The sequence below is a fragment of the Anas acuta genome, chromosome 2, assembly GCF_963932015.1.
Source record: "Anas acuta chromosome 2, bAnaAcu1.1, whole genome shotgun sequence".
In the NCBI taxonomy this organism is placed as follows: Eukaryota; Metazoa; Chordata; class Aves; order Anseriformes; family Anatidae; genus Anas; species Anas acuta.
Window position 1 is genome coordinate 81,292,980 of NC_088980.1, and position 26,914 is coordinate 81,319,893.

Here is a 26,914-nt window from a genome sequence, read left to right on the forward strand (position 1 = left end):
TTGATTTACCTTATAGTTGTAACAATGCAGCATTCCTCCACTAAACTTAGTGGCATTGAACAACATTCACAAGATCAACAGTTACGCTAAGAGGTTGCACATGTATTGTTCATAATGCTGAGATGGCACATACTCATGGAGCAGCATAGAAAGAGTTCCCAAAACTCAGCATTTTTCCAAAACTGCTAGAGAAAGAATGAAAATTTGGCATGACTGTGAGAGAATCCCCAGAGAACAAGAAGGGGAGAAAAAAAAAGTAGCCACCATTTAAAGCTGCAGAAATTTTACTGAAGGCGAGTTATATTTTATTTCATTAAAATATATTTTGAAAACATACTGTGTAAAAGAATTAGGGTTCTCAATAATTTATTATTTACATTAGCAAATGCTGTTTGACTGTTATTCTACAGATAGAAATGAGAAGTCTGCAGAAGGAATTGTACCAACTTCTTCAGGACCACACAAGCCCCATTACAAGGAAACACATCCAAAACACACTCCTCCCCGTTTCAATCTTTTCAAATTCACGTTTGCAATCAGATCACAAGAAGCCCAATGACAGGTCATGCTGGCAAGTGTTGAACACTGACAATGAGAGCTGGGAGCTCACAGCACTCCCCAAGAGAGAGCTCCCGAAGAGGTTGTAACCTTGCACTACTCAGTAGCCAAGATGCTGTAGGGTCCAATCCCACTCTTGCTCCCACTGTCTTAATGCCACTGAAACCAAGAGCATTACGTGACAAGGCCTGCACCAGGCCCCCAGGCATATCCCAGAAAGCTAGACAGACTCCTTGAGCTCCACTGGCCCAGGAGAGGGTGTATGTCCTACCACTGTAGACACACTGTAGCTTATCATTCTTTTTCAGTCCAAACACGTTATAAATCTCATTGGCTTCCTCCCCATCCTCTGGGGAGAAAGATGCATAGGAAATTATCTCTCTGATGTAAACAACTGTAAGCACCATTCACATTTTCTGGTCCACGTGACAAAATTCAGATCCAAGTGCCTGTCATAGCCTTGACCATTCTTAGCAGGGCAGCTCAGCTTTTCCATCAGCTTTCCGGATCTCTGACATCATCCAGGTACCCAAACATTGTGTGCAGTCCATTGCAATGCCAGCTGCTGTCTGCTTTACTCCTGGAAAGAGGGTAAGAGTAGTCATCTCTTCAGGGATTTTATAAAAACCCACGATTAAAAGAAATAAAGCAGTCAGCTCATGTGTCCTGTGTCCTGGAGGCACTCAATGGTATTTCTGATATCTCATGTAAGGCACCAGTCATCCAGTAGCTGAGCAAAAAGTGACCTGCAAAGCCTCCATTTAGCAGCCACAGAGGGAACTGACAAAATTCAGCTGGTTTGCTTGCCTTCTCACTTACATAGCATAAAAAGTGTGGTCGAGACATCTGGTGGAATCCTGAAAGAGGAAGCCTCAACTTGCACTGCAAGCCAAGGAGCACGGGTGACAGCACACCACAGCACAAGTTTTCATGGCTGTATCAGTCACAGTTGCCACAGACATTGCAGAGATTTCCTCAAGCTCCAGGAAGCCTCTGCTGCCTTGCTTTCATGGAAAACGAGTTTGTTGTCAGCAGCGAAGCAGTTATCTCCTCACATGATGTCTCTGCAAGTCACACTGGAAGGCCAGACTCCGAAGCCAGCTTTGTGGTGTACTTGCTGCAACTTCTCTGCTGTTGGTCCTGTCTGCACAGCCATGTTCACAGAGCTGCAATGCTGGAGAGAGCAGAGAATTCACCTGTGGACGAAGAGGTTGGCTGGATGCTGGCTGACTGCAACACTGAACAGCCTCAGTCCAGAATATCAGTCTCAAATGGGACCAGGTGGTAGTACGTCAAGTTGGTGACATAAGCCGTTGGGTCATCACTGTCTTCTAGCTCTGAGGTAAAGTCACTCACACTCTCAAACCTAAGGAGAAACCAAACCAAAAGGCATTAAGTCATTAATATTTATTTTAAAAAGTCAAAGGAATCTGAAGAAAAGTACTGGGGGAAGAGTTGGCTAGAATATCTGAAGACTGATCCCTGGAAATTTTGAGAAAAGACATTTGTGAGAAGGTCATTTGGAATTAGGGCTGCAGGCAAGAATGCCTCTGCTGGCATCTCAGGTTAAATTTCTGAGTAAATATAATGCACTGACTTCCTTTGCACCTGAGTAGTGTTACTGTGATAGTCTTTCTAATGCTGGTTTACAGCTTCAGCTTTGCAAAGCTCAGTTTGCAAGGCAGAGATCTAGAGTCCCAACCCTTTTCTGAATGAAATCATCAGTATCTGTCTCTCAGCAGCTTGAAATTCAAACTTACTTTAGAAGCTGTCAAACAAGGTCCATGCAGATCAACCATGAATCATTAAGTTACAGTTTCAGCCTACATATTGTTGTGCTAGCGTGGAGAGACCAGAAATGGCATCTTCTGCCATTTAAATAAACCCAGATCCAGCACTTACTGAAGAGGGTTGAGACAGAAATGAAAAACTTTGCTCTCCATGTCCTTAATTACAAAGAAAACCTGCTTCTTTGTAACCTGTGGAAATGAATGGGCAAAAGAGTTTACTTTCAGTAAAACAGGATGGCTATTCCCTTCTAAAACTGTGCCAAAACACAGCCACACAGCACACCAGGAGAGCAAGTTCCATATCTCTTTGGACAGCAGTCTTCAGTGGAAGGGACTTTTATCACTCCTCTCCCGTATGACACTGACTCTTCACAGCACTTGTCATGGTAGTACCTGAACTTATCTCATGACACCCGGTGACCATGTTGAGTTGGAGGTGACCTGGATCAAAACCATTATTAATTGATTTTAATTTCCTAGGGCTCCTCTCCTACTAATGAATGAATGATTTCATGGGATGTAGCATTTCTTATCAGGCAATTCTGAATACCTTTGAAACTGGATTTTTATGAGTCTAGAAGAGCTTTCACTGTGGTATGGGATGAGCTCCATAGAAAGTACTCAGAACTTCTCCCATCCACCTCCTCCTCAACACAGCCCTGTGTTGATGAATCAAACACAGGACAGTGAGAACCATGGTGCACACGCAAATCATCCTGTCCTCTCTGATTTTCAAAGCTACTTATGACAAAGGAAGGAAGCAGCAAGTGAACTCTGGTAAAGTGAGTCATGAAACTGAGGTCCACATTCTTCCATTTTGTTCTCAGAGCATTTGGCAGCAACACGAAATGCCTCTGTTCCCACACAAAAGTGGAACAGACACTGCCTTTGTATCCAGACTGAACTTGTACCTATGAAGTGAAAGGCTATGAGTCCTTTCTCTCCATTTGGCTTTTCTATAAGGACAAATGTTTAAGACAAACAGGAAACAATGACAAAAGCATCCTTCCCACAGAGCCTTGGTATCCTCCCCATAGCATGAGATCTAGATTTTGATAAGCTGAGGATATCTGAATACAGAGATTCCCAAATTTGGTTTAATTTGCTTGGTATTTTCCTTCTCACTTCCTACCTCCTGTGTTACAACTCGAATTTCTGCAAAGATCCCTCAGCACCTCATGCCTACTGTCAACCAGAAGGCATCAACTTGTTAAAACCTACACTTTCCTCAGTGACACACATTCCAGTTCCAAGGAGGCTGCGATTTCTGCACTAAGAAAACATTTTACTTCTTCCCAGATAGCCTAGCAGTTAAGAGCAAGTCACTTCAGACCAAGGATTAAATCTCATCTTAGTTCAGGCCAGGGACCTGAAGAACTGTCAGATTTCTTTTTCGTACACTGTCTCTTTAGTATTTTGAAAGAACATGCATTCATTCGATAGAGTGAAAAAATGGAAACTAAAAAATTGCACAAGATGGAAAAATAATTTCTAACCTAGCTCTGACTATCGGATGTGTCCCTTTAGGGGACATATTTTCTAACTTTTTTTTTTTTAGGCTGGCATACTTCAGCTCTCCGAATAACAGGTAAACAGAGAAAGCTTTAAAATGATTTGTTTTAAAACTGCATTTTACATCAACTACTTAAACTCCTGCAGTTAAGTAGAACAACTGCAGATTTCATTCTAACTTCAAACTTCTAGTTTGAAGCCCTAGGACTCAGATATCCCTGAAACTCAGATATTTCAGAAGACACAAACAGGCATGGTGGGATAAAGAAACAGATAACATCTCCTACTTCCATCTCTTCCCCAAAACTCACTTTCTTTGGAAGCATCATGGGTTATTGGATAGCAGTGTCCATACATCCTGGAATATATGGACATGGACAGCTCTGTCTTTTCCACACTCCTGTCTGGTCATTCTCAACTCTTAATGATGAGGACCACCACTTTTTGAACAGAAAATCACACATTTTCTCCTGCAGTGCTGTCACTATGCTCTTTACTTACAAGCACATAAAAATTACACCGAACACTGAAGGTTTATACGTTCATTCCTCTACTCCCACCAGGCTGTTTGTTAGCTTCATGTGTGTGAAGGTGCGCAGAACAAATTTGACTTAGTTTCCTACAATTATTTCACAGCTGATGTTGTGTTATCTTACAGATCACCAGTGCTCCAGAAACAACAGGTTATAAAACACCAGTGAGGCAGACAGAATGACAAAGCCAGAAGAGGAGGCAAGAAGGCTATTCACATTCTTCTTTCCCTTTCTTATCAATTAAAGAAAACTAGACTATTACAACATGAAGAGCCCACAGATTTTGTGGTTCTTCAACCCTACCAATAAGGTTCTACAAGCAGCACACAAGGTACAAAGCTGTGGCATTCACATGCTGTGGGTAGGCAGAAAGGATTCCTTGCTGCTGGAAAGAAAAAATGGGCACAGGGTTCTGCAAAGCTCTTTTCCTGACAAGAGCAGGATTTTGCTTTCCTGGAAACATTCGGCATCTAACTTGACCAGCTCCCACTTACATGGGTTGCGTTGCCACCCATGAAAGCCTCTCCCACGGACAGCAATATGCTTATGATGACAGCAGCACCATCCTAAAAATACACATCTGTCACTGGAATGAGTTTGCCAGAAAGGCAGCATGTCCAGCTCCAAAGCCTTTGCTGCCTGCTGCTGGCTGGAGAGACAGAAGTGCAAACAGTCCTCGCAGGGAAAGGTTCTCTCTCTAACAAAATCAGAGCTCGTATGTGCTTATTTACCACCTTCTCTTTGAGGTCTGCAGAGTACTGAAAGAAGCTTATATAAGAGGACTGTTTTATGGCACATGGAGACCAAACGCACTGGGTTCACCACATTTTGCAATAGTATGGTGTAGTGGCAACTAAAAAATGGTGGAAGAAGAAAGCATTTCCGAACAACACAGTAAGCAACTCCAACTTGCAAAAACACTAGTTTCTTCCGTAAGAAATTTCAGCCTTTTCAGCTGATGGGCTGCTTGGTAGGTAGCACTGTAGGCAGTCCAGCAGCTGACCAATGCAGCAGGGCCTCAGCAAACGAATGCTACCTGATGAAGATCCAAGTGCTTCTATCCAAAAAACACAAGTTTGCTTTGCAAAATGCCTGATTCAAGCACATCTGCAGCCAAAACCCACATGGAGTTTAATGTTGCTGAAAGGAAAAAGTTCCCATTTGAGGATATACAAGTCCACAAGGAATTAACTCTAATTTCAGAACAGAAAACATGGGTCCCATAAATCCAATTTTACAGAGACCAAAAGGGAACTGAATAGGATTCCGAAAGATTTTAAAACTTCCTTTCTGGGCTACTAACCTACACTTAAAGCACAACATAGAAAACCTTTTCTTTAAAAAAATTATCAATTTTTACAAAAGAGCTGTTCTACACAAATGCCATTACTTCCTAACTACTACTTTCCAGCTTCAATATACAGCTACAGGAAGAGCAAATTTAGGGTACCATGCACAACAGACATTTAACATTTATTAACTTCTTCATTTCTGATATAACTTCCTTCAGGAAGTTAAGATACAAATCCACAAAGCCAGGCTGTTATCCTGGATTTGTTTCTTCTATCACAGTTTCTGGGAAAACAAACAAATCATCCAGTTTTTACTATATTTTAGTATTTAGTACTATATACTGGCTTTAGTATCTTCTGACCTTCTATATAGGACAAACAAGGGGATGACAAGTAGATGACAGCAATTTCCAAACCCATACTACTAAGTTTTGCTTAGTCCAGAGCACATTTTTCAAATCAAGACTAATTTTATTTTTTTATTTTTTAAATAAAAACATTTTGAAACAGTAAAAATGGAAAGCCTTTTGCTGCCTTTTGGTAATCTGCTCCAATTATTTATCACTCTCAGCACTAAAATAAGATCCACTGTGAACTGTCAACATTAATTTCCAGACACTGGCCACATAGAATTATCTCCAGCATATCATTTCAACCTCATTAATATAAGCTTATGAGCTTAATGCTGTTAGCAAGGTCTAGGTTCAAAACAGTAAGTGATAAAACCCTGGTTCTTTTAAAAGTTAATAGAAAGGCTTTAAAAAAATTACAGTGGAGCCAGAGATACATTTCAGCCCCTGACAAAATCTCGTCAAGCTCTAAATCCTTCTGCAGACTGGCAATGATCACATTTCAAACGTGGCAAGACAGCTTTGTATTCAAAGATAAAGCCTCTATAAGGCATTTAGCACTCTGTTTCCATCATTTTGACTGCTCTAATGAAAATGTAGGTCAATGTTTCTCATTAAAAATATTTAAAAGCTTCATTACCTGCAGCTCATTGAAATATCAATCGCTTTCCATGACAGAAATTTCTAGGAGCCTATTGCCATCGGTGCCCATCTGTCATTATAGTCACTGACTTTATATGTACGTGAAAACCTTTCTGGTTACTGGTCTCCGACCCCAGAATACCAACATGCATTAACAAGCAAAATTTACAAATAAGGCTAATCTAACTTCACCCCTTCTTAATGAAATACACATTTCACCAACTCAGAGCATGTGGCAGCACCTGAGCAGCTGCCCAGCTTCCTTTTTTCAGGGATGTGTTCCCCCTCCTCTAAGGATGGTGTTTTGCTTCCCAAATATTTGGGATATTTCATCAGTAAGGATTCTCCAGCTTCCAAATCTGGGATCGAGTCAGCTCCTTCACAGTCACGCAAGAAAGAAAAAGCTCCTCTGTTTTCACCTCTCAGGGTCCCTATGACAGTCACAGCTTTTTGATACACAGAGGATTGAGCTCCCTGGGGTCAATAATTCTCAGACAGCCATTTTATACATTTTAATGTAAAGACCTGTGAAGCCTTAGCAACCATGCCCAGTAATCTTTAACCAGTTGGAATGACAACTGCACTAGTCTTGCTCCCATACAGAAAATATTTTGCTGGCAAGGGGATAGAGGGAAAGAAACAGCCAAAAACTGAGAGTTCATCTCAAACTTGACAGCACGACTCATGGACAAACCACACTTACAAGTGTTCTGCTGAATCTACGTCCAGGTGCTTCTCTTTTCCATTGGGTATACTGTGGTCGATGACTATTGTTTCAGTGTTTGCTAAACAAAATCCATTTGATCGCATGATTTCTGTCAGGGGAAGAAAGAAAAACAAGATGAGAGTCCAAAAAAAAAAAAAAAAGAGGAAGCTGGAAAACAACTGCATGTCATATGTAGTTGACATGATTATGAAATGGGATATGCACATGACACTGAAAATCTGCACAGGAAAGCAGAAACAAAGAGTTTGTTTCACAGCTTCTAACACCTACAAACTGCCAGCACTTAAGTAGTTTTATTCTTGTAAACAACTCCTGATAAAGAGAATTTCAAGCAAAACCCGGTTTCAGTCCCACTAATGCCAGTGGCAAAATCTGCATCATTTTTTAGAAGAGTGGTAGCCCATCTATATAGCTGCAATCTACCACTTCTCATAATGATATTTTTCCTGGACAGATTTCCAAGTCTTAAACCAGTTAAGCAGAAAAGAAAAAATACATAAAAACAATAAAAACCCCACAACAGGAGATAAACAGGAAATTAAAAGTTACCCTCCAAATTAATTCAATCAGCATCTTTAAGTCATGTAAAACAATATCATCTGCTATACTGCCCACAACTCTGCTTACTCTCTGCTTACTTGTTTCTTACTGTGTAAGAAGCTCCAGTCCAGAAGAGCTAAAATTTACAGCTAATTCCACTGACTTACCACCAAGGATAGAGCTGCTAACTAAAGAGTAGTATTTGATATCAATGAGAAGTTAATCCACATCTGTATTAGACAGAAAGGCAAACTAGACAAATCACAAGGATTTTTCTTCTGGTCACACAATCTTAGATGAGGCTAGGGCCAACACAAAAGGAAAATGCTCTCTATTTAAATCACCACCAGCTTAAGCGGGATGACTGATCATTTGCTTCAAAGTAAGAGGACCCTTTGTTATATCCTTGAGTTATCAGTACAAGCAAAATGAAATTCTTCTGTGGCAGTAAATATGGTAGAGAGAAGAGAGATGTACAGGGAATAATGCCTAAGACCTTGCCTCAAAAGCACCAATTTCAACTACACAGCTCAAGCAATGAGCAGGAGAGGGGAGCAGAGAGAAGGTAATTTTTAAGTGTACATTTGCATATTACTACCTAAAGGTAAAGCCAGAACTCACTTCCATATTTTGAGGAAGTAATCTTCAACTTTCAGTCTGTATTTTATTGCAACCCACTTCAGCAGAATACGTTTGGGGTGGTAAAAACACTGAAAAGCAGCAGAATCACCTTCAGTCATGACTCATCTCGAGCCAACATCATACTGCAGAATAAAATTTACATCATAAAATCAAATTGAGCTTTCATCAAAGGACAGGGGCTTTCTTTCTTCCCCATCACCTACCACCCTGAACCAGACCATGTGGGGAACAGCTTGGTTGTTCAGAGAGCACAAAACGTGTTTCCCTGTTTTTCTGGGTCTGCAGCTGTGCAGAAAGCTGCGCTATGGCCAACATGAATACCGCACAGTTTTTTCCTGGTGTCCTTGACATGACCTAAAAGTTACAGCATTTCATTGCAATGCAAACTGCTTCGGACGTTAACATTTACTGCCATCTACTGACAGCACTTCCAGACACTGAAGCCATTCCCAGTGCGCAACACTCAGATGAGGCAGAGAGCAATTTATTATCAGATTTCCGCCTATGTTTTAAAAATTTATTTGCAGCAGCCAGTTAAATGATAAAAAAATTACCACATGATGCTTTTGAATAGCCATATAGGTCTTTCTCCAATCTTCCTCCAATTAATTAGGTATGACTCCACTACGAAAATTAATTTAGGATTAAAACAAAACATGTTAGTGTTCAGCTAACATGGTTTCCACAGCTCCTTCACACGCAGAAGGCCTCCCTGTACTGCGAGCCTGTCCCTCAGCCAGACACCCTCCCTGTGAATTTAGATTCATCTCCACCATCTTCTCTGTTGTACCCAAGCGTGGCATTCTCAGACATGCACAGTACATGTGCCCCAAGGGGGTACACACCTTCACAACAATTAAAGGAAATATTTCCAAACAAGAAAAAAAAAATAATCAAAAACCAAAGCAAACAAACAAACAAAAACAATCAAGCCAGAGCAACAGAGCAGTTTTTAACCAATGCAATTCCAAATACACCTGTTCTTGATATTTACCTGTTTGCAAAAGGAACAAGGTTTAAAAGCATGGCTGCTCTCAGTGGTACATTTTTATAGCATATAGTTCAGGGATCCTTCGTTTCATAATGGGCAGGTGCTAGGAGCCACTTTGCAGCCTCTGTTCTCATGGAGTAGCAACATATTCCGGACAAAAATGGTGAATATGCTCTCACGAGCCAATGTCCAGTGTTCAGAAGCAAAGCACATTGCAAAGCCTAGGATGACTGATGTTAGGAAACATGCACATGAGGAATTTCACCTGTGTTTTCCATATCAGCTCAAGACATCATCCAAACCTCCCTGCTCTGAGACAGAGTGTGAGACGCACTTGTTGGCTCCCATCTCTCATGCCCAGGGAGCCATACCCACGTCACCCCCTTGGCTGTACGACCCCAGAGGCTCTTCTCGACAAGCTCAGTCCTGTCCTGCACTGCAGCCTGGCCCTGGGGGCCCTTCAAGAAGGCACCAGCCCAGACAACCACGCTTTTCACCGAGGCTCTGTGTTACATGGCACTTTTCTAAATAGTTGTTGGTAGGTTCACAAGCGATTTACCAATTTATTAAGAGAATATTTAACCCATGACTAGTTTGTTTATAACCAGAGCTCATGATCAGTTACAAAAAAAAAAAATCTAAACAGTTTATGAGATCAGTCCTTAAGATGCAGCGTTTACATCCTTAGCATGCTGACACACTGACTAGTCATTAACTAATATATGGTTAGTACCTATGGAAACCGATGTATTTAATATTAAACACCTTAGGCACCTTGGAGGACTATGCAGTATTTCACTCTTATTTCACCCACCAAAATAAACTCTTCTGGTGACAATAAAACTGCCACCTTGTGGGACAGGTCACAGACTGCAGCCTTCAAAGGAGAAGTCTGCAGTTCCCGCTAGGCTCAAAGGAAACTTTCCAGTAATTCAAAACCATGCAAGCCAAATATCCACAGACCTTTTAACAACAGTCAGTAGCAGATTTCAGGGGGGCAGACTGAAAGGATGGACAAGTATAGAAGTGATACTGGCCTTCAGTTTACCCTCCGGGTTTAGAAACTTGCTGTCTCCAACTGTGACAGGTCTCAATGCACTTTTGCTCCATTTTCTTAATTCTTTTTTGAAGTCATTTATGCTTTCAGCTCCATGATATCCTATGACAATTACTTGCATTCTTTAACCGTGTTCCAGATGAAAGCAACATAATATTATAACCTTTCTTTTGTTTGTCTAAAGCCTGTTATCTACCAACCTACAATTCTTGTTTGGTGACAAATACAGGGTAATCAACCTCCTTCCATTCACAGCTTTGTAGGCTTCCATTACATTCCTGCTGTCATGTCTTCTCAAAGTTGAAACGTATTTATTTATTTAACCTTGTCTGTAGAGAAGCTGTCCAATTATTTGAGCCCCTGTTCTTTATTTGTATGTTTTAAAATTTAATTATGTCCTGTCTGAAATAGAGAGACCAGAGCACACTGCATTCAAGATGTGGTGTTTTTTCTTCATTCTGACCTAATAATTCTGAATATTCTCACTGTCTTTTTTGCTAGCCTCTGAGCAGTGAGCTTACATTTTTACAGAACTGCATAAAGAGCTCAAAGTCTCCTTCCTAAGCGGTAACAGCACTATCATATGCGACAATAGTGAGGACTGCCTTTTCTTCATGTTGTTTCTCTGAACTCAGCTTTCAGTTTCACCTGTCATTTTATTGCCTAGTATGTCAAGGTTAATTATATGTTCTATGTTATAAAGCAGACTATGGAGAACTATCTTTTGAATTGCTGATGGAGAAAGAACAAAGGGAACAGCAAATGCAGTCATTTTCATTCTTTAATTCTTGTCTTGACTGTAGGAAGCAAACAACTCTTACCTGATATTTTAACTGGACTTTGAAAGCTTGGCTGAATTTTATGGACGTTGTCATTCTTTAGAACTTGGTCCAAAGGAGATCTCTCGAAGAACGTGAGGACTACTTCAGACCTTGAATACTAAAAAAGAGAAAGACGTCCATTATTTTACCAGTAGTTTGCTTTGTTCCTCTTTTCCCTTTCCATCACACTGCCTGGAGATGTCATCACATGGTTCAGGCACTCACCACTTCTGCAAGATACTCAAATTGTTGCTTCTTTTACAGTTTGGCAAAAACCATTGCTTTCTAATCGGCATGAGAGTGTGTGTCACCATCAAGGAGGAGTCAAGCCAGGCTAAGTGTGGAACTTGACTTACTCACCTTCCATGGCATGTTTATAATAGTCTTCAGAAGCTTTTCCACTTCATTGAGTCTGGCTTCTATGTCATGGGCTTCTTTTATTGTGATGAGCCCTAGAAACAAAATAAACAGATTGTGAGCATAGGCAAAAGCACATTTTCATGTGTACACACACTTCAGCACCCAAAAGCAGCTGCTCAAGAAGATGTGGAAAGACCTCAAATATTATGCCTTCCAGAAATAAGCCTTTTAACCCACACTGATCACAAAATGTGTACCCAAACTAAGGTGGGTGTAGTTACAAGCACAGTTGCAGGCCTGACACAAGTTCAGCTGTTTATGATCACATTTAGGAGCTGCAAGACAAGCAGAAGCAGAACCGCCTACTCCTTCACCCACAGTTTCACTACACAGCATTCCCAGCAATGATAATCAAAATGCCTGTTTTCTTCTTCCCAGAACCATGATTCATCCTTTCTCTGTCAATAAAAGTTGAAAGAAAGCCCAAAGAAGCCAAAAAATGCAACCCACAGATCAGAGGAAAAGACTAAACACAAGCTAAACAAAAGCCTTCGAGAGCACTCTTGTATTTCCATGAATGCAAACACCAATGAACAGTCCAGGGAAGATTTCTCAGTGCCATGTTCTCCAAGTGCAAAACAACTGTTTGCCTTCTTTTTTTCCCCCCCTAAATCATTGAATTATCACAGAGCTGCAGGAGGGATTAAAGTGGAATTTTTGCATTCTAGTGTCCTGAATGATGCATTATAATGCTTCTAATTTTGAACTGCTCAATAAAGGGATCTTCAAGTGTAATACTGTAGAAATTTCAGATTTATAATCTGCAGGGCATATGTCACTTCTATCTTTCCTGACAAGCTCAGGGAAATCTAGCACATCATATGCATGTACAGGAAAAATGAGGAGAAGCAAACCCCAATACCTCACATCCCTCTAACAGCCTTTTTATTTCTGGTCTTTGTAACTCACTTGCTCTAACCTAATCATCATTTTGCTTCTACATTTGCACCACTTTTCCAAAGAACAAGATACATATGTGAAAGGAAATACCTAAGAGACTACTAAATTCAACAAGATTCACTGGTTTAAACAACAAGTAAAATATTTTTAAAAAGGAGCAAAAGAAGACCCAATAAATCAAAGCCATCTAAATAAAAAAACATCCAAAAGGCAAGCTGTTAGAAATGATCCCAATATATTGACATTGTAAGCACTAAGCTTTCTAAATGCAGTCTTCTGCATGTATCTCCACCTCTGTATTTAAAAGACGAGAAAGAGCTGTTAAATACACACAATCTCAAGCCAACATTCACGAAATGTTTCTGTCTGCATCAGTCCATGTTGCGTTACCAGTGTGACGTGACCACATACAAACTTTCCAGACAAAAAAAGCGTGACTTGGAAACTGTCAGCTCTCCTCAGATTACAGCACTAAATAAAACAGAGATTGTCTCCAGAGCAGCCAGGTTTACTTGAAAGTCTTTCTATTGCTCAACAGTCCCTCATTTTGGCATTTCTGTCAGTGTCACTGCCACTTCTTCCTCCGGCACAGCTCTCTCCCTCTCCTGACTGCAGAGCGGCGCACACCCACAGGCACGTAAGCATGGCAGCAGCACATCCTGCTTTGGCTGGTGTATACCACGGCGGAGCAGCTTTGCATAGGAACTCTCTGAAAGGCTGTAAACGCAAATTAACTCATCTGCATGGGTCCACAGACTGTGTATTAGCAGGGCTGTGCTTGACGCCTCAGACCTGAATTGCAGACCAGCACCCTTCATCTTCCTAACTGCTGGGTGTGAGCGGGCCTGGGAGGATCCGTGTCGCCCCTTCTCAAGTATGTTCCCAGCCCACATCTGACAGAAGCTCAAACCTTTCAAAAATAAAAAAATAATCTTTTTAATCCTCCTGAAAAAAGTCTGCCAACGGCCACACAGCTCAGGAGCCCACGTGTGGTGTTCAAGCCATGCTGTCCCCCTGCCATGGCCCACGTCAGAGAGAGCTGAGGGACACAGGCCCCCTCGCCATCAACCCACCAGGGGTGTGCTCTCAAATCCGCCCTTGTCCTCAGAGCCTTCCCCAAATAAGCACTTGTTGGTGAAATGAGTGTTTTGCCAGGAGGAGGGATGCTTTGAAACAAATGAAGATACTCATCAAATCAAGAGCAGCCAAAATAAAAAGAGAGAGAAAAAAAAAAGAAAAAGTCCACCCCACCAACAGCACTGCACATTCCTACTCAGAGGGCAACCAGCCAAGCAGTGAGATTTTCTCTCATTAGTAAGCAGGCGAAGCATCTGCAGCTCCGCACAGCCTTTTTAAGCTTCAGCAAGGGAGGTTGGAGAAGACCAGCAGCCTATGGCACTCTCGCAGCTCACCCAGTAGGAGGTTTTACAGCTTCTTGCCTTCCCCAGGGATTTCCAGCCCCTGTGTACTCCTTGCTCGAGCTGCTGGAGAGGCACCAGGCATGCAAACCCACGGAAACTGGCACGGCCGACTTCTAACATCTGACACAGTAAGAGCTGTGCCTTACCGACGCTTTTAATATCAAAACCAAAAGGCAGACAGCGTAGGAAGGAGAGCAAGCGATACATCTGCCTGGACAGATGCCTCTGTGTGTGCTTAAGGACTACGGATGCACAGCTCTGCTGTGTAGAGCTGCTGACCTTACACAATCAGTCGCAGGGAACTGAGCTTGGCAGGGCTACAGCTTTCCTTTCCATACGTCTGCAGACCGAACGCACAGAAACCACTTGACTCGCTATATATATATGTTGAGCCCTGTAATTTCTTCTGCAACAGCTACCAAGTTTCACCAGGCCCTCATTTATCATAAATTCTGAAAGTCTCTGTTTTTAAGAGTTAACAGATGCCCTGGCGGCTTTCAGCTCGTCACGGGCTGCGATCCCACACCCCGAGGGATTGCTTACAGCCCAACATCTGCACTACCCTGAGCAAGACACTGCCTGCCCACACAGCCGGCAGGGACGGAGGCCTCAATCCCTCCTTTTGCTCCCTTCCAGCACTCGCTGACTGCTTGCTGTCATCAGCCACAACACACGTGCCTGGGTAACAACACCGTGGGTTCCTGAGGTGAAGTCTCCAGCGGCAGCGCCAGTTCAAGGCGTTTTCACCCTCCCCTGCAACTCATTTCCTCTCCCACGCTGCTGCAGCACACCGCTGCCTCTGCTTTGCCAACACAATTAAGGGAATACCTTCAGCCAGCCCTGTCAAAGACTTCACCTCAGGAAATCCCGGCCTGTGCAGGAGATATAAGAGCCTGCAGGCCAGGATGCCCGCTGCAAGCTCCTTTCTCCCCCAGGCACCACACAGCCAACTCAAGCAGGAATTGGGATTCATGTTAAGAAAGGTCACAATTGCACCGGAGCTTTCCATCTCTAGCCCTCACTAACAGCTTGATTAAGCACAGAGGCTGCCCTTTGAGGGGGCTTTCTCCCCTGACTGCCTTATTTTTTCCGTTCTGAGGCTTTGACAAGGCAGAGGAAAAGAAAAAAAGGCCAGAAACTGGTCTAGGATCTCCAGACGCTGGAAACGTCTGAACAAACAGAAACAACACACGTGCCAGCTGCCTTCGTAGACAGTCCAGCACCTCCAGCTCTCGTTAATCCTGACACGAACACACCACAAGCTGGATGCATCTGGAGCACACTGCACTCACTGCATACGCACTGGCCACGTATGCAGTGTCCGTACGGCAGCTACAGCATGTCCTGATGCCTTTGTCCCTCTGCCCATAGAGCTGAGAGACGTGCCTATCTTTCCATCAGGGACTTTCTGACCCCGAGAACCTTTCTTCAGGCAGCTCGCCCTGAAATAAAGAGAAAACATTAATAAAGCTACCAGTAGCCTGGAACCGGTTGAGCTTTCTTCCACTTGTTCAGTCATGCAACAGAGCTGAGCTGAAGGCTAGGAAATCTCTTAGTGAGGTCATGGCGAAACGCTGTTCTCATGCCTTTCCCTCTGCCCTGGCTGCTGTCTGACTGCTAATTGAAAACATGTGCAAACTCCTCCCAGGAAAACTTTGCTCTCTGTCTTCTTACCCATACTGTGCTTGGACAATTAACTATCATTTCAAGTGATTTAAATACTATAAACACCTATGTTTATAGGGCTTGAGGTGAATTGGAGCCCTGCTGGCTCTTTTTTTTTTTTTTTTTTTTAAACCACAAAGCCTTTTGCTGCCAAACACCACAAACCTCTGAGATTTTTTTTTCACCCTGCACACAAGGGAGCCCACACGCTGGGTCACGGGAGGGACAATACAGGCACACTGTGTGACCAAGGGTGGCACTTGCCTGTACCTGGGATATTTGGTTTTAGCAGTGTGCTGCTGTGCACACAACCCCTGGAACTAGCAAGCTGATTTTAAGGGAGGAGACGATCATTTTGACATCTCCCCTGCCCCTTTCCTGATCAAGAACCCCACACAGAGTCCTGAAGATGGGGTGAACAGGATTAGCCCAGTTTGAGACCAAGCACATGTAATAACAACACACCTCTGGAAAAACAGCACAAACAGCAGCTTGGGCCTGCAGCATCCTTCCTGCTCAGGGACCCTGGTGCCAGAGCAGCTGCAGGAGACTCAGGGAGCAAGCATGCAGCTGCTGTGTCCCTGGCACGCTGGGTCACGGCGTGGGAGAGAGGCCCGGAGCTGAAAATGAGCAGGAAACGAGTTCAGCTGAGGAGGAGAGCGAACTGGGAGCCAGTTAAAGATGTCAACACACAAGCCTTTATAGCCTGTTCTATTACTGCCATATGAGCCACCAAACCTGCAACTAATGATATTTTGACAGCCACATTTAACCCACTGCATAGCTTGTAATGAAATCACGATGTGGTCCTGACAGCTGATGCCCACGATGACTGCTTTGTCTCAGCAGTCCTCTAGTGAGTGAGTTCATGCCTAAATCAAATTTGCCTCATGCGCCATCCCTCAATGATGACACAAAGTCATCTGTTTGTCTGGAGAGGGGTTGCTGTGTACAAGTTGCTAAGTCTGTGATCTCAAACTGTGGGCAAACCCTGTCCCTCCAGGCTGAAGGACTCCACTTGAGGCTTTTGGTCAGGAGAGGAGCAAAGAATGTCCAAGAGATCTCCTACTTTCTCAAAATTAGTTCAACAAGTATAGGAGACTGAGCAAGGACAGAGGACAAAGTGTACTTTTTGGAAATGTGTGACAGATGACAGTACAAATGCCATGTATTTCGGTATCTAAATGAAGATTAAACCTTTGCACTGAGCCCTCCTCACCCAATCCCCTCTCGGTCCCCTGCGGGAAAAACTGCAGAACGGATATGAAAGTGAAAAAAGGAGTAGAAGATAAATAGAGGCAGAAGTCTTACTGTGTTTTGCTAAATCCACATTGCAATAAAGATTTATGGCCTATAGGTGCTGATCCTGAGCCCACCCTTATCTCTTTGCACAGGTCAGTGAGCAGCAATTAGGGATCCCAGATCTTTAGGGAAGATGCGTAAGCTGTCTCACACAGATGACTGCCACTCTGCTAGCAAGATAGGAAAGAGCTCGTTTCACACAACTTCGCAATAATTCTGCAGAAATAACACCAAAGGAATCCCTTCAGTCCAAAGGCTTGATAAGACCCAGAGAAGGGCAGATAATTAGGGCCAATCAGGGATATCAGCTCTCCAATTACCAGAGACCAGGATAGCCACTCTTCTGTTCTCTGCTGGTTATTTATGATGTCTTCTGGGGCATCTGGTTCTCATCACAACAGACAGGATCCCAGAGCTAGCTGTGGCTCTAGTCTTAGTCCAGCAGCACTGGCAGCTCCTCTTTGATGCTTCTTCCCTAATTATTCTGCACCCTTCTCTTGGGGCAGATGCACTTGCCCCTTCCTCTCGTGAGGAAATCCATCCATATTGTATGACAGGAGTCAACTACAGTCTCTAAAACCTTTACAAAAGGTTTACTATTCATGGAGTATCACTGACATGATACATATTGTTGGCATTGCTCATGGAGCAGTCAAAAGGACATGGTGGAGTTCAAAAGAGGGGTGCAGGGGGCTGGACGTCTGCAGATTGTTGCACATTTGCTGCTCTTCTTAACCCGGATTGCTGAGGAACAAAATAGGGACAGTGCTTCTGAGAGAGAGATGATTTCAGAAAATGCAAGTAAGCCACTCCATGCTTTTCTAAGTCTTACTAGGTAGCAATGAGCACATTGACATTGATATGAATCTGTCAGACACTGGAAGACATAGAGCTTTCAAAGCGCTGCCTGCACTGTGTGCTTTTAGCTCTAACGCTGAGCACTTCTTTGGCAATTCATACATCGCAGGTGTGAAAATACGGATGGCACAAAGTACTATTCAAACAGCTGTCTGGCTGAAATCGATCCTCAGGATCACTTGAGGACCCTGGCACACCCAAGCAAAGCACAGGAGGCGGGTTAAAAGCAAGTTAAAAGTCCAGACCTCCAGCTGACGGGTTTTCCACACATGTGTGTGTGTGTTAGACGTGGGGAAATGGTACCTCCCAGTGACTGAGCTCAGCACAGACCTTCCCCGCAGAGCTCCCTGCCTGGATGCTTGATGAGCCACAAGAAACGAGATGTCAAAGAAGCACAAGATAAAAGTGAACAAAGCAGTCAGCACCTGATGAAAAATGCAAGCTCCTACAACCATTTTTAGTGCCAGCTCCTTATCAGGTGAGAACTGTCACGAGAAAACAACCTCATTTCCATTCCTTCCCACCAAAATCCTCCCAGACACATTGCCTGGTTTCCTCAGTCTGCCACAAAAAGGCAACTTGTGCCTAGCTTTGTTAAACACAGCAAGCTTCATTTATCTCCATCATTACCAATGAACCATGAAATTCAGCCAATAAAAAAAAATAAATAAATAAAAATGCAGAAGCCCCAAACTTAATTTCAGTCATAGAGCACTGCTAGGGCCTGATAACCGAGAGCAGCATCCTTTGTCTGCCAGACAGAAGCTCAGAGCAAGCTCCACTAATGAACTGTTGACAATGTCAACAATGGAAAGAGCACAATAGATGCAGTGTATTTATCTGCATTGTCACCGCACCGAAACAGCTGCCGTCTGTGGAAAACCACTGTGCTGCTTGTGCAGAGCTCCCTCTTTGCATAAATCACCCTCCCAGACGGCCTTGTAAACAACAACAGCACAATGCAGCACATAGAAAACCGTACGTTAAAATCACAACGTTTACAGCGAAAAGCGTGGGCAAAGTCCCTGGGACAGGTCCTTCGAACCGCAGCCCTGGAGGAGCCTCCCATGTGCTTCCCGGACACAGAAAACAGCTGATCATCTGCTTCCCACATGAGGCAACCCCGCCGCAGGGCAGGCACAAGCCTCAGAGCTTGAGCTCAGCGTTAGTCACCCAGGAAGGACTGCCCAGGGGCTGCTACGGGTGACGAGTGAAGTCCTCTGTGCTACCAGGCAAGCTACAGGCGCAGAGTTTCCATGGGAAGCCTCCACGGCTGCTGGACAGCTTGTATGGCTGGACAAAGGTTGAGTGCCAGCACAGCAGAAGATAACCGAGAAGTTCCGGAGAGCTTTTCCAGGTAAACACCGCTGGCAGCAATCTGGTGAAGGTGAAGAAGAAAAGGGAGTGCAGCTGGAGGAAAGCAAGCGGAGAAGCAGACACAATAACAAAAAGGAGAGCGAGGGGAAAAAAGGCCACAACAGAGCAGAATGAGTCAGAGGAGGGATGGAAAGAAGAAAGGGGAGGGAATGAGCACTTTGGAAAGGAAGTCCGTCTAGGAAGAAAAAAACATGCAACACTGAAAAGCATTTCTGACTTGACAGCTCGGAGTATCAGAGCTGCACCAGGCATGGGGCAAACAGCCACGCTGGAAGAGCATCTGGGCTTCTGTCCCAATCACGAAAGCAACAGAGCAGTGGTATGGGGCAGAGCAGGGCTGCCAGAGAACACCCTGCCACTCCAAACCCAACTCCACAAACCAAACCCAAACTCTGAAAGGTTGCTAATGAGCTCACAGGTAGATGACTGCACTGACGTTGGATCAGGTTCCAGGATAAATCTTAACCAAGAATCCTTAGAAGTAAGAGGTAGAGAAAACAGAAGGGAAAAACAGAGAAGTGCTTTTCTAGACTTACACTTCGCTTCCAGCACCTACTGGGTCTGTTGCAACGACTTCTAAATCACCAACATAAAGCCAGCTCCTAAGTCTAGGGGCTGTCTTTCTCATCCAGTGATTTAAATACAAACATTGTTTATTCTGCATACAGAAAGGCACAGACAGATTAGTAACATCAAGAGTGAACTAGCCTGTGTTTGTCTGTGAGCCTCTTTGTGCATTTGCCTACAGCAAGGGCTGGGCACGCTTCAGACACAAATAAGATACTAGCAAGTTACTGGTAACATCACAGTGAATCATGTTAAGTCACCCTGCAGGTATGCACATATCTAACCTTGTTTACTAGCTCACTAGTAAGACGCCTCGTGTTGCTGAACATCCTTGGCCCTCAGCATCATAACACGCTCCAGATGCAGGCACGGAGCGCGCCGTGCCATGTGCTGTTATTAGTTATCAAAGACAAGAGCAGGCTGCGTGTATGCCCTGCTCCCCCACGGGGACCTCCTCTTTTCTCCTGCCAAAGCAGGGGTGAGACGAACAGCGCACGCCAAAAGCGGTGCCTCCCATCCCCTCCTCTGCAACCACAAAGCACCCTGAGGGTCTAAGTACGAGCAGGGAGAGATTGTGGAGGGCAAGGAAAGGGGCAGGGGAGGAGAAATGGAAGGAGAAGGCAGGTTGTGCTGTTTGCTTTGGCTGAGCAAGAAAAGGAGCACACTGCTGCTTGGTGTTAGCTGTTTACTGAAACCAGCTATAACGGTGACAACCAACTCTTCCTAAAATCGCTCACATTAAGAAAAATACATAAATTCTTCCTAAAAGAGGTCAGTAACATCAAATAGCTCAACCTTGCACTCCTCAAGCACATCCCCATACTGTAACACACCGCAGCATGACCAAGCTGCGGGATAATTCTAGTTCTTCTAATGCTCCTTAAGCAAATCTGTAGGAGAGCTGCATTCTTTCACTGCAATGCAAATTTGGTTTGCAGCATTTAACCACTTCCTCCAGATAAAAGGCACGGCTAATATTCAGATTCTTTCGGAAAGCCCAAGATAAATACACCAACAAACACACATACATATGCATATACATCTGTATGCATATAAACACACACAGATCTATATGACCGAATGCTAACACGCACAAGGCTGTATCTCTGTCAGGTGTTTTTGCTGGGTTAAACACATTGAGTTTTACCACTGCTTTTAAACAGGACATGAAGAAACCGTGCTTACCCCAGAAGTTTTCTCAAGAGCGGACATGCGCCACGCAGCCTGTGCTTAGGGCCAAGTCTCTGCATCAGTGTCACTCGGTTAAATGAGATTTTTATGTTTCGGCTTCATGACATTACACAAGGCTGTGGGCACTCAGTTTAAAATGCCGGCGTGATGAAGTGTTCTCCAGGCAGAGAAACACACTTGGCAAAGTAATTTTCTTCAGCCCAGGAGCAGCTTAATTTTAAAGAGTACTACTGAAATTGTGAGGCGCGCCGTGACTGCTTACAAACTATTCTGGGTTTTGATTCCGTCTCCGCTGCAGATTTAACCTCCACCTCCTCGCCAATAGATCACGATCTGCTTACATTAGCCTTCAATTTTTCAAACCCTGGCCTGATGCTTTGGCTAATTCCATGTCTGTTCCCGAGATAGGGGCAAGCGGAGGTTGTTCGCTCCGGGTCTCAGGCAGGATCTGAGGATGCTTTTCCCAGCTGTTCGTGGACCAACATCGCATGTCACCTGGCCCTGCCGAGCACACCCCAAGCACTGACTGCACCCACCTGGCTGCACCTGCCCTGACGATGCTTTGGCGATGCACGAACCCACCTCAGCACCCCACAAAAGCCTCATTGCGCTTCGAGGCTCTTGCAGGAGGCGCCGAGGGACGAATTTAACGAGGGGCCGGAGTCTGGGACCCCCAGGGCCCGATCCTGCCTGCCCCCAGCTCCCTAGCGGGGCCCCATCCCCAGCGCCCGCCGCCTGCAGAGGGCACCCGGCCCCCGCGAGTGGCGGCGGTGCCCGGCCGGGAGGCGACACCACGGCCCCGGGATGCCACCGGCACCGGGGGGGGGACACGACCCGGCCGGGGGGAGCCCTCCGGGGCTGCCCTGCCGCTCCCAGCCAGCTGAGGCCCGGGGATAAAAGCAGGCAGCAAACGGAGGGCACCCCGCGGGTTAACGAGCGGGGGCTGAGCAGGGGGAGCCCCCCCGGGGCTGCTCCAGCCGCTGCCGAAACGGGAAGGGAAAAGGAAAATGGCTCGGGCCGCGGCTGCTGGGACTGCCCTGCGCTGCTCTGCACGAAGTTAGGGCAGCAACTGCGCTCGCTCCCAGCGCCGCGAGAATCCACTGCCAAGAGCCGCTGACGGCATTTTTTTTCTCTCTTTTTTTTTTTCTTCCTATTTTTCCTTTTCCTTTTTTTTTTTCCTTTTTCTCTTTTTTCTTTTTTTTCCTCTTTTTTCTCTTTTTTCTTTTTTTTTTTTTCTTTTTCATTTTTTCCTTTTTTCCTTTTCCTTTTTTTTTTTTCCTTTTTCTCTTTTTTTCTTTTTTTTTTTTTCTCTTTTTTCTCTTTTTTCTTTTTTTTTTTTTCATTTTTTTCCTTTTTTTTTCCTTTTCCTTTCTTTTTTCCTTTTTCTTTTCTTTTTTTTTTTTTTTTTCCTTTTTCCCACCCCCTTGCCGACAAGCTGGGGAGCTTCCCCCTTAGCCCCTCTCCCCCCAGCACCCCCAAGGGTGCCAACACCGACCCCCGCGGGGGGGGACCGCTCGTTTCTAGCCACGAAACCACCCCAAAAACAACCCAACCGAGACACGCACAGCCCGGCAGGAGCTGCCGACCGCAGAGCGCCGCTCCCCAGCCCCGTCCCGTCCCCTCGCCCCCCTCGGGGCTGGAAGGGAGAGAGGGGGACACCCCCACCGCATTCCCCCCCCCCCAAACCTTGGAGCAGCGGGGAGCGGGACAGCTCGGGCCGGTCCTCGGGGAAGGAGTCGAGGAGGCGCTTGAAGAGGCGCCCCAGGTCGGAGTAGCTGCGGTGCAGGTAGAGGACGTTGCGGTCCGACCACTCGGTGCGGATCTCGTAAAACTCCTCCTCGTCGCCCCGGCGGCTGATGACGAGCCGGCGGATGCCGTTCACCCAGCAGCCCCGCACGTACATGTTCACCAGCGAGGTGCCCTCGAACACGGCCGAGGCCATCCCGCCGCCGGCGGAGGGCGAAGCCAGCCGCCCCGCCCGCCGCGCCCCACTTAAGGGGAGGAGGAGGAAGAGGAGGAGGAGGAGGAGGAGGAGGAGGATGGGGGGTGCCACCCGGCGCACCCCCGGGGCGGAGGAGCAGGGCGGCCCGGCCCCTTCTTCCCCGCCGCCGCCAGGGGGGGAGGCTCCGGGCAGGGAGGTGGGAGCGGGGCTGCGGCCCCCCCAAATCCCCCCAAAACCCTCCCAAATCCCCCCGTCCCCCCGCCGCCCCCGAAGGCCCCGCGGAGGGCGGCGGGATCCTCCTCTTCCTCCCCGGGACGGTTTCGCAGACGCCACAGACGTGACGAGGAATTTGGTTTTCCCCTCCCAGTGACCCTAGAAGTCTTTTTTGTTTTTCCTCTCTCTCTCTCTCTCTTTTTTTTTTTTTTTTTTTGCTTCAAACTTCCAGGCCAGCTGAGGAAGGAAGCCTCCGGCTGCTGCATGCGAGGCTGCGGGCACCCAGCACCCCACAGGGCTCCCCTGTGCCGTGGGGAGCCCGAAAGGAGACATCTGTGGGGAAAGGGAAGCCCATGACAAGGAGAAAGGCACCAAGGACTCTTGGCAGCCCCATGAGCCAGCATCCCCATTTGAGACCCAGCTGTGCTGCCCGTGATGGGAAGCCCACCCTTGCACATGGGTGCCCACAAGCAGTGCGTAATGCACCGCGGGGGTGCCTGTGGGGTCGTACAGCAAGGGAACATGGGGGGGGGGAGACACCCGGGTGCCAGAAAATGCCTGGAGGCTGCAAAAAGGACGTGCACATTCCTGGAGGTGTAGGGAATGACAGAGAGGTGATGTGGGGTGCGTCATCGGGACGGGCCTCTGCGTGCGGGACCTGAGGCAGGGAGCACCCTGTGGGACAGGGGATTGGGGTGAGGTGGGCGACGTGGAAAGTCTCATATGTAAGGAACACAAGCTGCAGAGCCCTGCTTCTCCACACAGAGACACACGTGCCTGCTCGCCGCAGCCTCGCTCCACAGCGAGGCCCACCCACCTCACCTTGGCTCACCACAAAAGGGTTTTCGCAGCCCTGTAGGGCTCGACACCCCTCGTGCCGCGGGTATGGGCTGCCCAGAATGTGCAATGTGGCTCTGCAGGAAAGGAATCACTGCGGACCTTTGTCCCGCAGGAGGATCTCGGCACAGTGCTTTTTGTTCGGGAAGGGCTTTTGTGATCTCTCCTCTTGTCCCAGCGCTTGGTGGTCTCCCCAGCTCTTCCATGGAAAAAACAAAACAAGAAAATAAAATGCCTTCTCTTCTGACAGTTGCTGTGGCAACCTGAAATAGCCACGTATCTGAGGGAAGTGAAACTTTTGGAAGAGAGCTGTAAGACTATCCCCCCCCCCTTTCTGAAAGATGTCAGCCTTGAGTTGCTTCTAACTATTTGCATGCTTGACTTCTGCTCATTCCTACTGGTATTTTTTGCCTCTGCTATAGGATGAGTTTTGCTGTTGTCAGCCTGCCCACGAAGTGTGTGCAACTCCCAGACCTCCGAGGCTCTCAGCACCTCACCAAAGCTCTGGCCTCAGCTTGATTCCTCAGTTAAGAGGTCTTGCAGACCCACTTTTGCTGGGTTATGGGTGCTGTGCAATGTCCTGTAGGCTTGAGTCATTAAACGTTTGGTTCCATTTTTCTTTCAGTCTGACTGGTGGCACCCTTCCAACTTTATTAAAAAGTTCAGATCGCGCTAAACCCTATGTGACTGTCACTGCCTGCTTATGACAAAATAAGCCTATGCCAACATTTTTACATCCAAAAGGCTTGAAGTTGACATACTGGTGCCAGATCCTGATTTTTAGGATTATGAAAAGTTGAAGTATTCCTATAACTAATGCTGTACATGTAGAATTTGTAGGATCGGTTCCTTATTCCCCCAAGAGTACGATGCTATTCCAGAAAAAGCAGTCTTGATCCCGTAAGATTAGAAGCACAACATCCCCTTTTTGGAGCTGTGGTGCAGCTTCGAAACTTGCCACTGAGCGCTTCTGGTGGCTGCCTCGTTGCCTGTGGGTGAGTCCACAGCCCACTGGAATTTAATCTGCTTCTCACCTCAGGTGGCAGGGCACGTGTATAACATATCTGTCCTCTTGTCGACCCGGTACGTGTAGCAGCGTAATGCCAGCCAGGCACTAAATCTGGGCAGAACTGCTGCTCAGGAAGGTTGGCTTAGTAATAATCATCTGTTACTGTGTGGCGCTGGGAAAGTTTCGCCGGGAAATGCTCACACACAGAAAATAGATGTTTGCATTAGAGTAGCGGTGTGCTGAGCAGGAAGGCAGCTCTTGCAAGATTTTCTGCACTCTGGAATGTAAAATGGATGAGGATGGATAGTCACAAGGGACACAGACATCTTGCAGATGAAAGTATCTCCTATTATCAGCACCTTCTATTGTTGCTATACTAATTGTATCTGTCATGCACTTTTAAAAGTACATAGAGGGCAGTCATTTGCATTTGACTAGTTTTTCATGTGCATGCAGCATGGGCAGAGGCACTGCGCAGCAGCTGCTCTTCAGCAGAAAATGGGGAATATGGATTTGCCCTTTTTTAAAGACAGGCTTTCATTGAAAGCCATTTTATTCCTTTTGTGTGTGACACTTTGGGTTACTATTTTCCGTATTTAAGTTTGGAGACATAAGTGGCAATTGCACCTGACAGAAGAAAGATGCTGGTTGAGTATGTATTTTATTCCTTTGCATTTTTTTGTGCTCTTATTGTTTCATTGCAGTCGTAAAATACTAGCGGGACGCATGTATTCTCTTGGGCCATTTATTAGCTTCATTTCTACCTACAAGTTTTTCAGTCTTGCGTTTGGTTTCACAAGCTGGTAATCAATTTCATTTATTTAAAATACATGCAGAGCACCTATCACATACTGTTAATCACCTTGCTGAGGTGACCCAGGCTCTTTGGAGATTAATCTGGCCAAAAATTCACCCCCAAGTCTTCAACAGATGCAAAGTGATGCAACAAAATGGCCTGAATTTGCGAAGAGGCCAGCATCAAATCATAGGGTTTAAGAAGCCCAGGAGCAGGTAACTCTTCCCTCTTACATTTAGACAGTGAACTATGGCTGGAAACACAAACGAAGATGATTGAGTCTGTGGTTCTAACCTCATAGCGTGCTGGGACATCTGCCAGCCCTGCTTTTTCAGGTTTCTTCATCCGTGTAGTGGTAGTGATAGGGATACTTGCCTTCTGTCACATACAAACAGGCTATGGGGACTTCTGGTAGCAGTCCCCACACCACCTACCTTTTCTCCATGTGTCCTACACCCTCCAGTCCATTGCAGCACTTCCTTTGCCCTTACTGGTTATAGTCTCCACTAATTATTGACTCTAAGACTGCATCTACGTTTGGGAGGAACTTCATGTAAACATCCAAGAAGATCTCTCTCTGTTATTGTTTGAAAGTCATTAGGGTTTCCTTTTGCCATTATACCTTCAACCCCCTTAGCTGAGAGGCATGGTGATTCACCCTCTTTCTGTCCACATCCATAATCTTCATGTATATAATTCACAGGGTAGGGAACAGGCTTTTTGTGCTACACAGGTAGATAAAGTCCTCATTTTTTGGCAGAAGACCTTATAGCAAGCAATAAGGACCACCCACTACTGCAAAACATGGCATAAGGAAAGCAGTTTTCACCTTAAGGAAAAAACACACCGTCTGAACCAAAGTGTCTTTTGTGAGTGCATCCCCTGAAGCTGGCAGGTTTCACTACCTTGGTTTAGCTCATTAGCCTCCCTACAAGGAAACACATTGCAGAAATAGCAGCGG

General features: G+C 45.6%; 1 protein-coding gene and 1 long non-coding RNA gene across 2 annotated transcripts; one reads left to right on the plus strand and one right to left on the minus strand.

Annotated features, from left to right (window-relative positions):
* Window positions 1–266: 266 nt before the first annotated feature.
* PXDC1 (PX domain containing 1) lies at window positions 267–23,410 on the minus strand. Its single transcript, XM_068670971.1, has 5 exons — window positions 22,843–23,410; window positions 11,816–11,907; window positions 11,456–11,573; window positions 7,381–7,492; window positions 267–1,924 (listed from the first exon to the last, which is right to left on the minus strand). The coding sequence occupies exons 1-5, from the start codon at window positions 23,096–23,098 to the stop codon at window positions 1,807–1,809; spliced, it is 696 nt and encodes a 231-aa protein (XP_068527072.1). The 5' UTR covers window positions 23,099–23,410; the 3' UTR covers window positions 267–1,806.
* On the plus strand, window positions 23,191–24,830 carry LOC137850695 (uncharacterized). Its single transcript, XR_011092751.1, has 2 exons — window positions 23,191–23,294; window positions 23,544–24,830. It is a non-coding gene; the product is annotated as an uncharacterized lncRNA (long non-coding RNA).
* The last annotated feature ends 2,084 nt before the right edge of the window (window positions 24,831–26,914 follow it).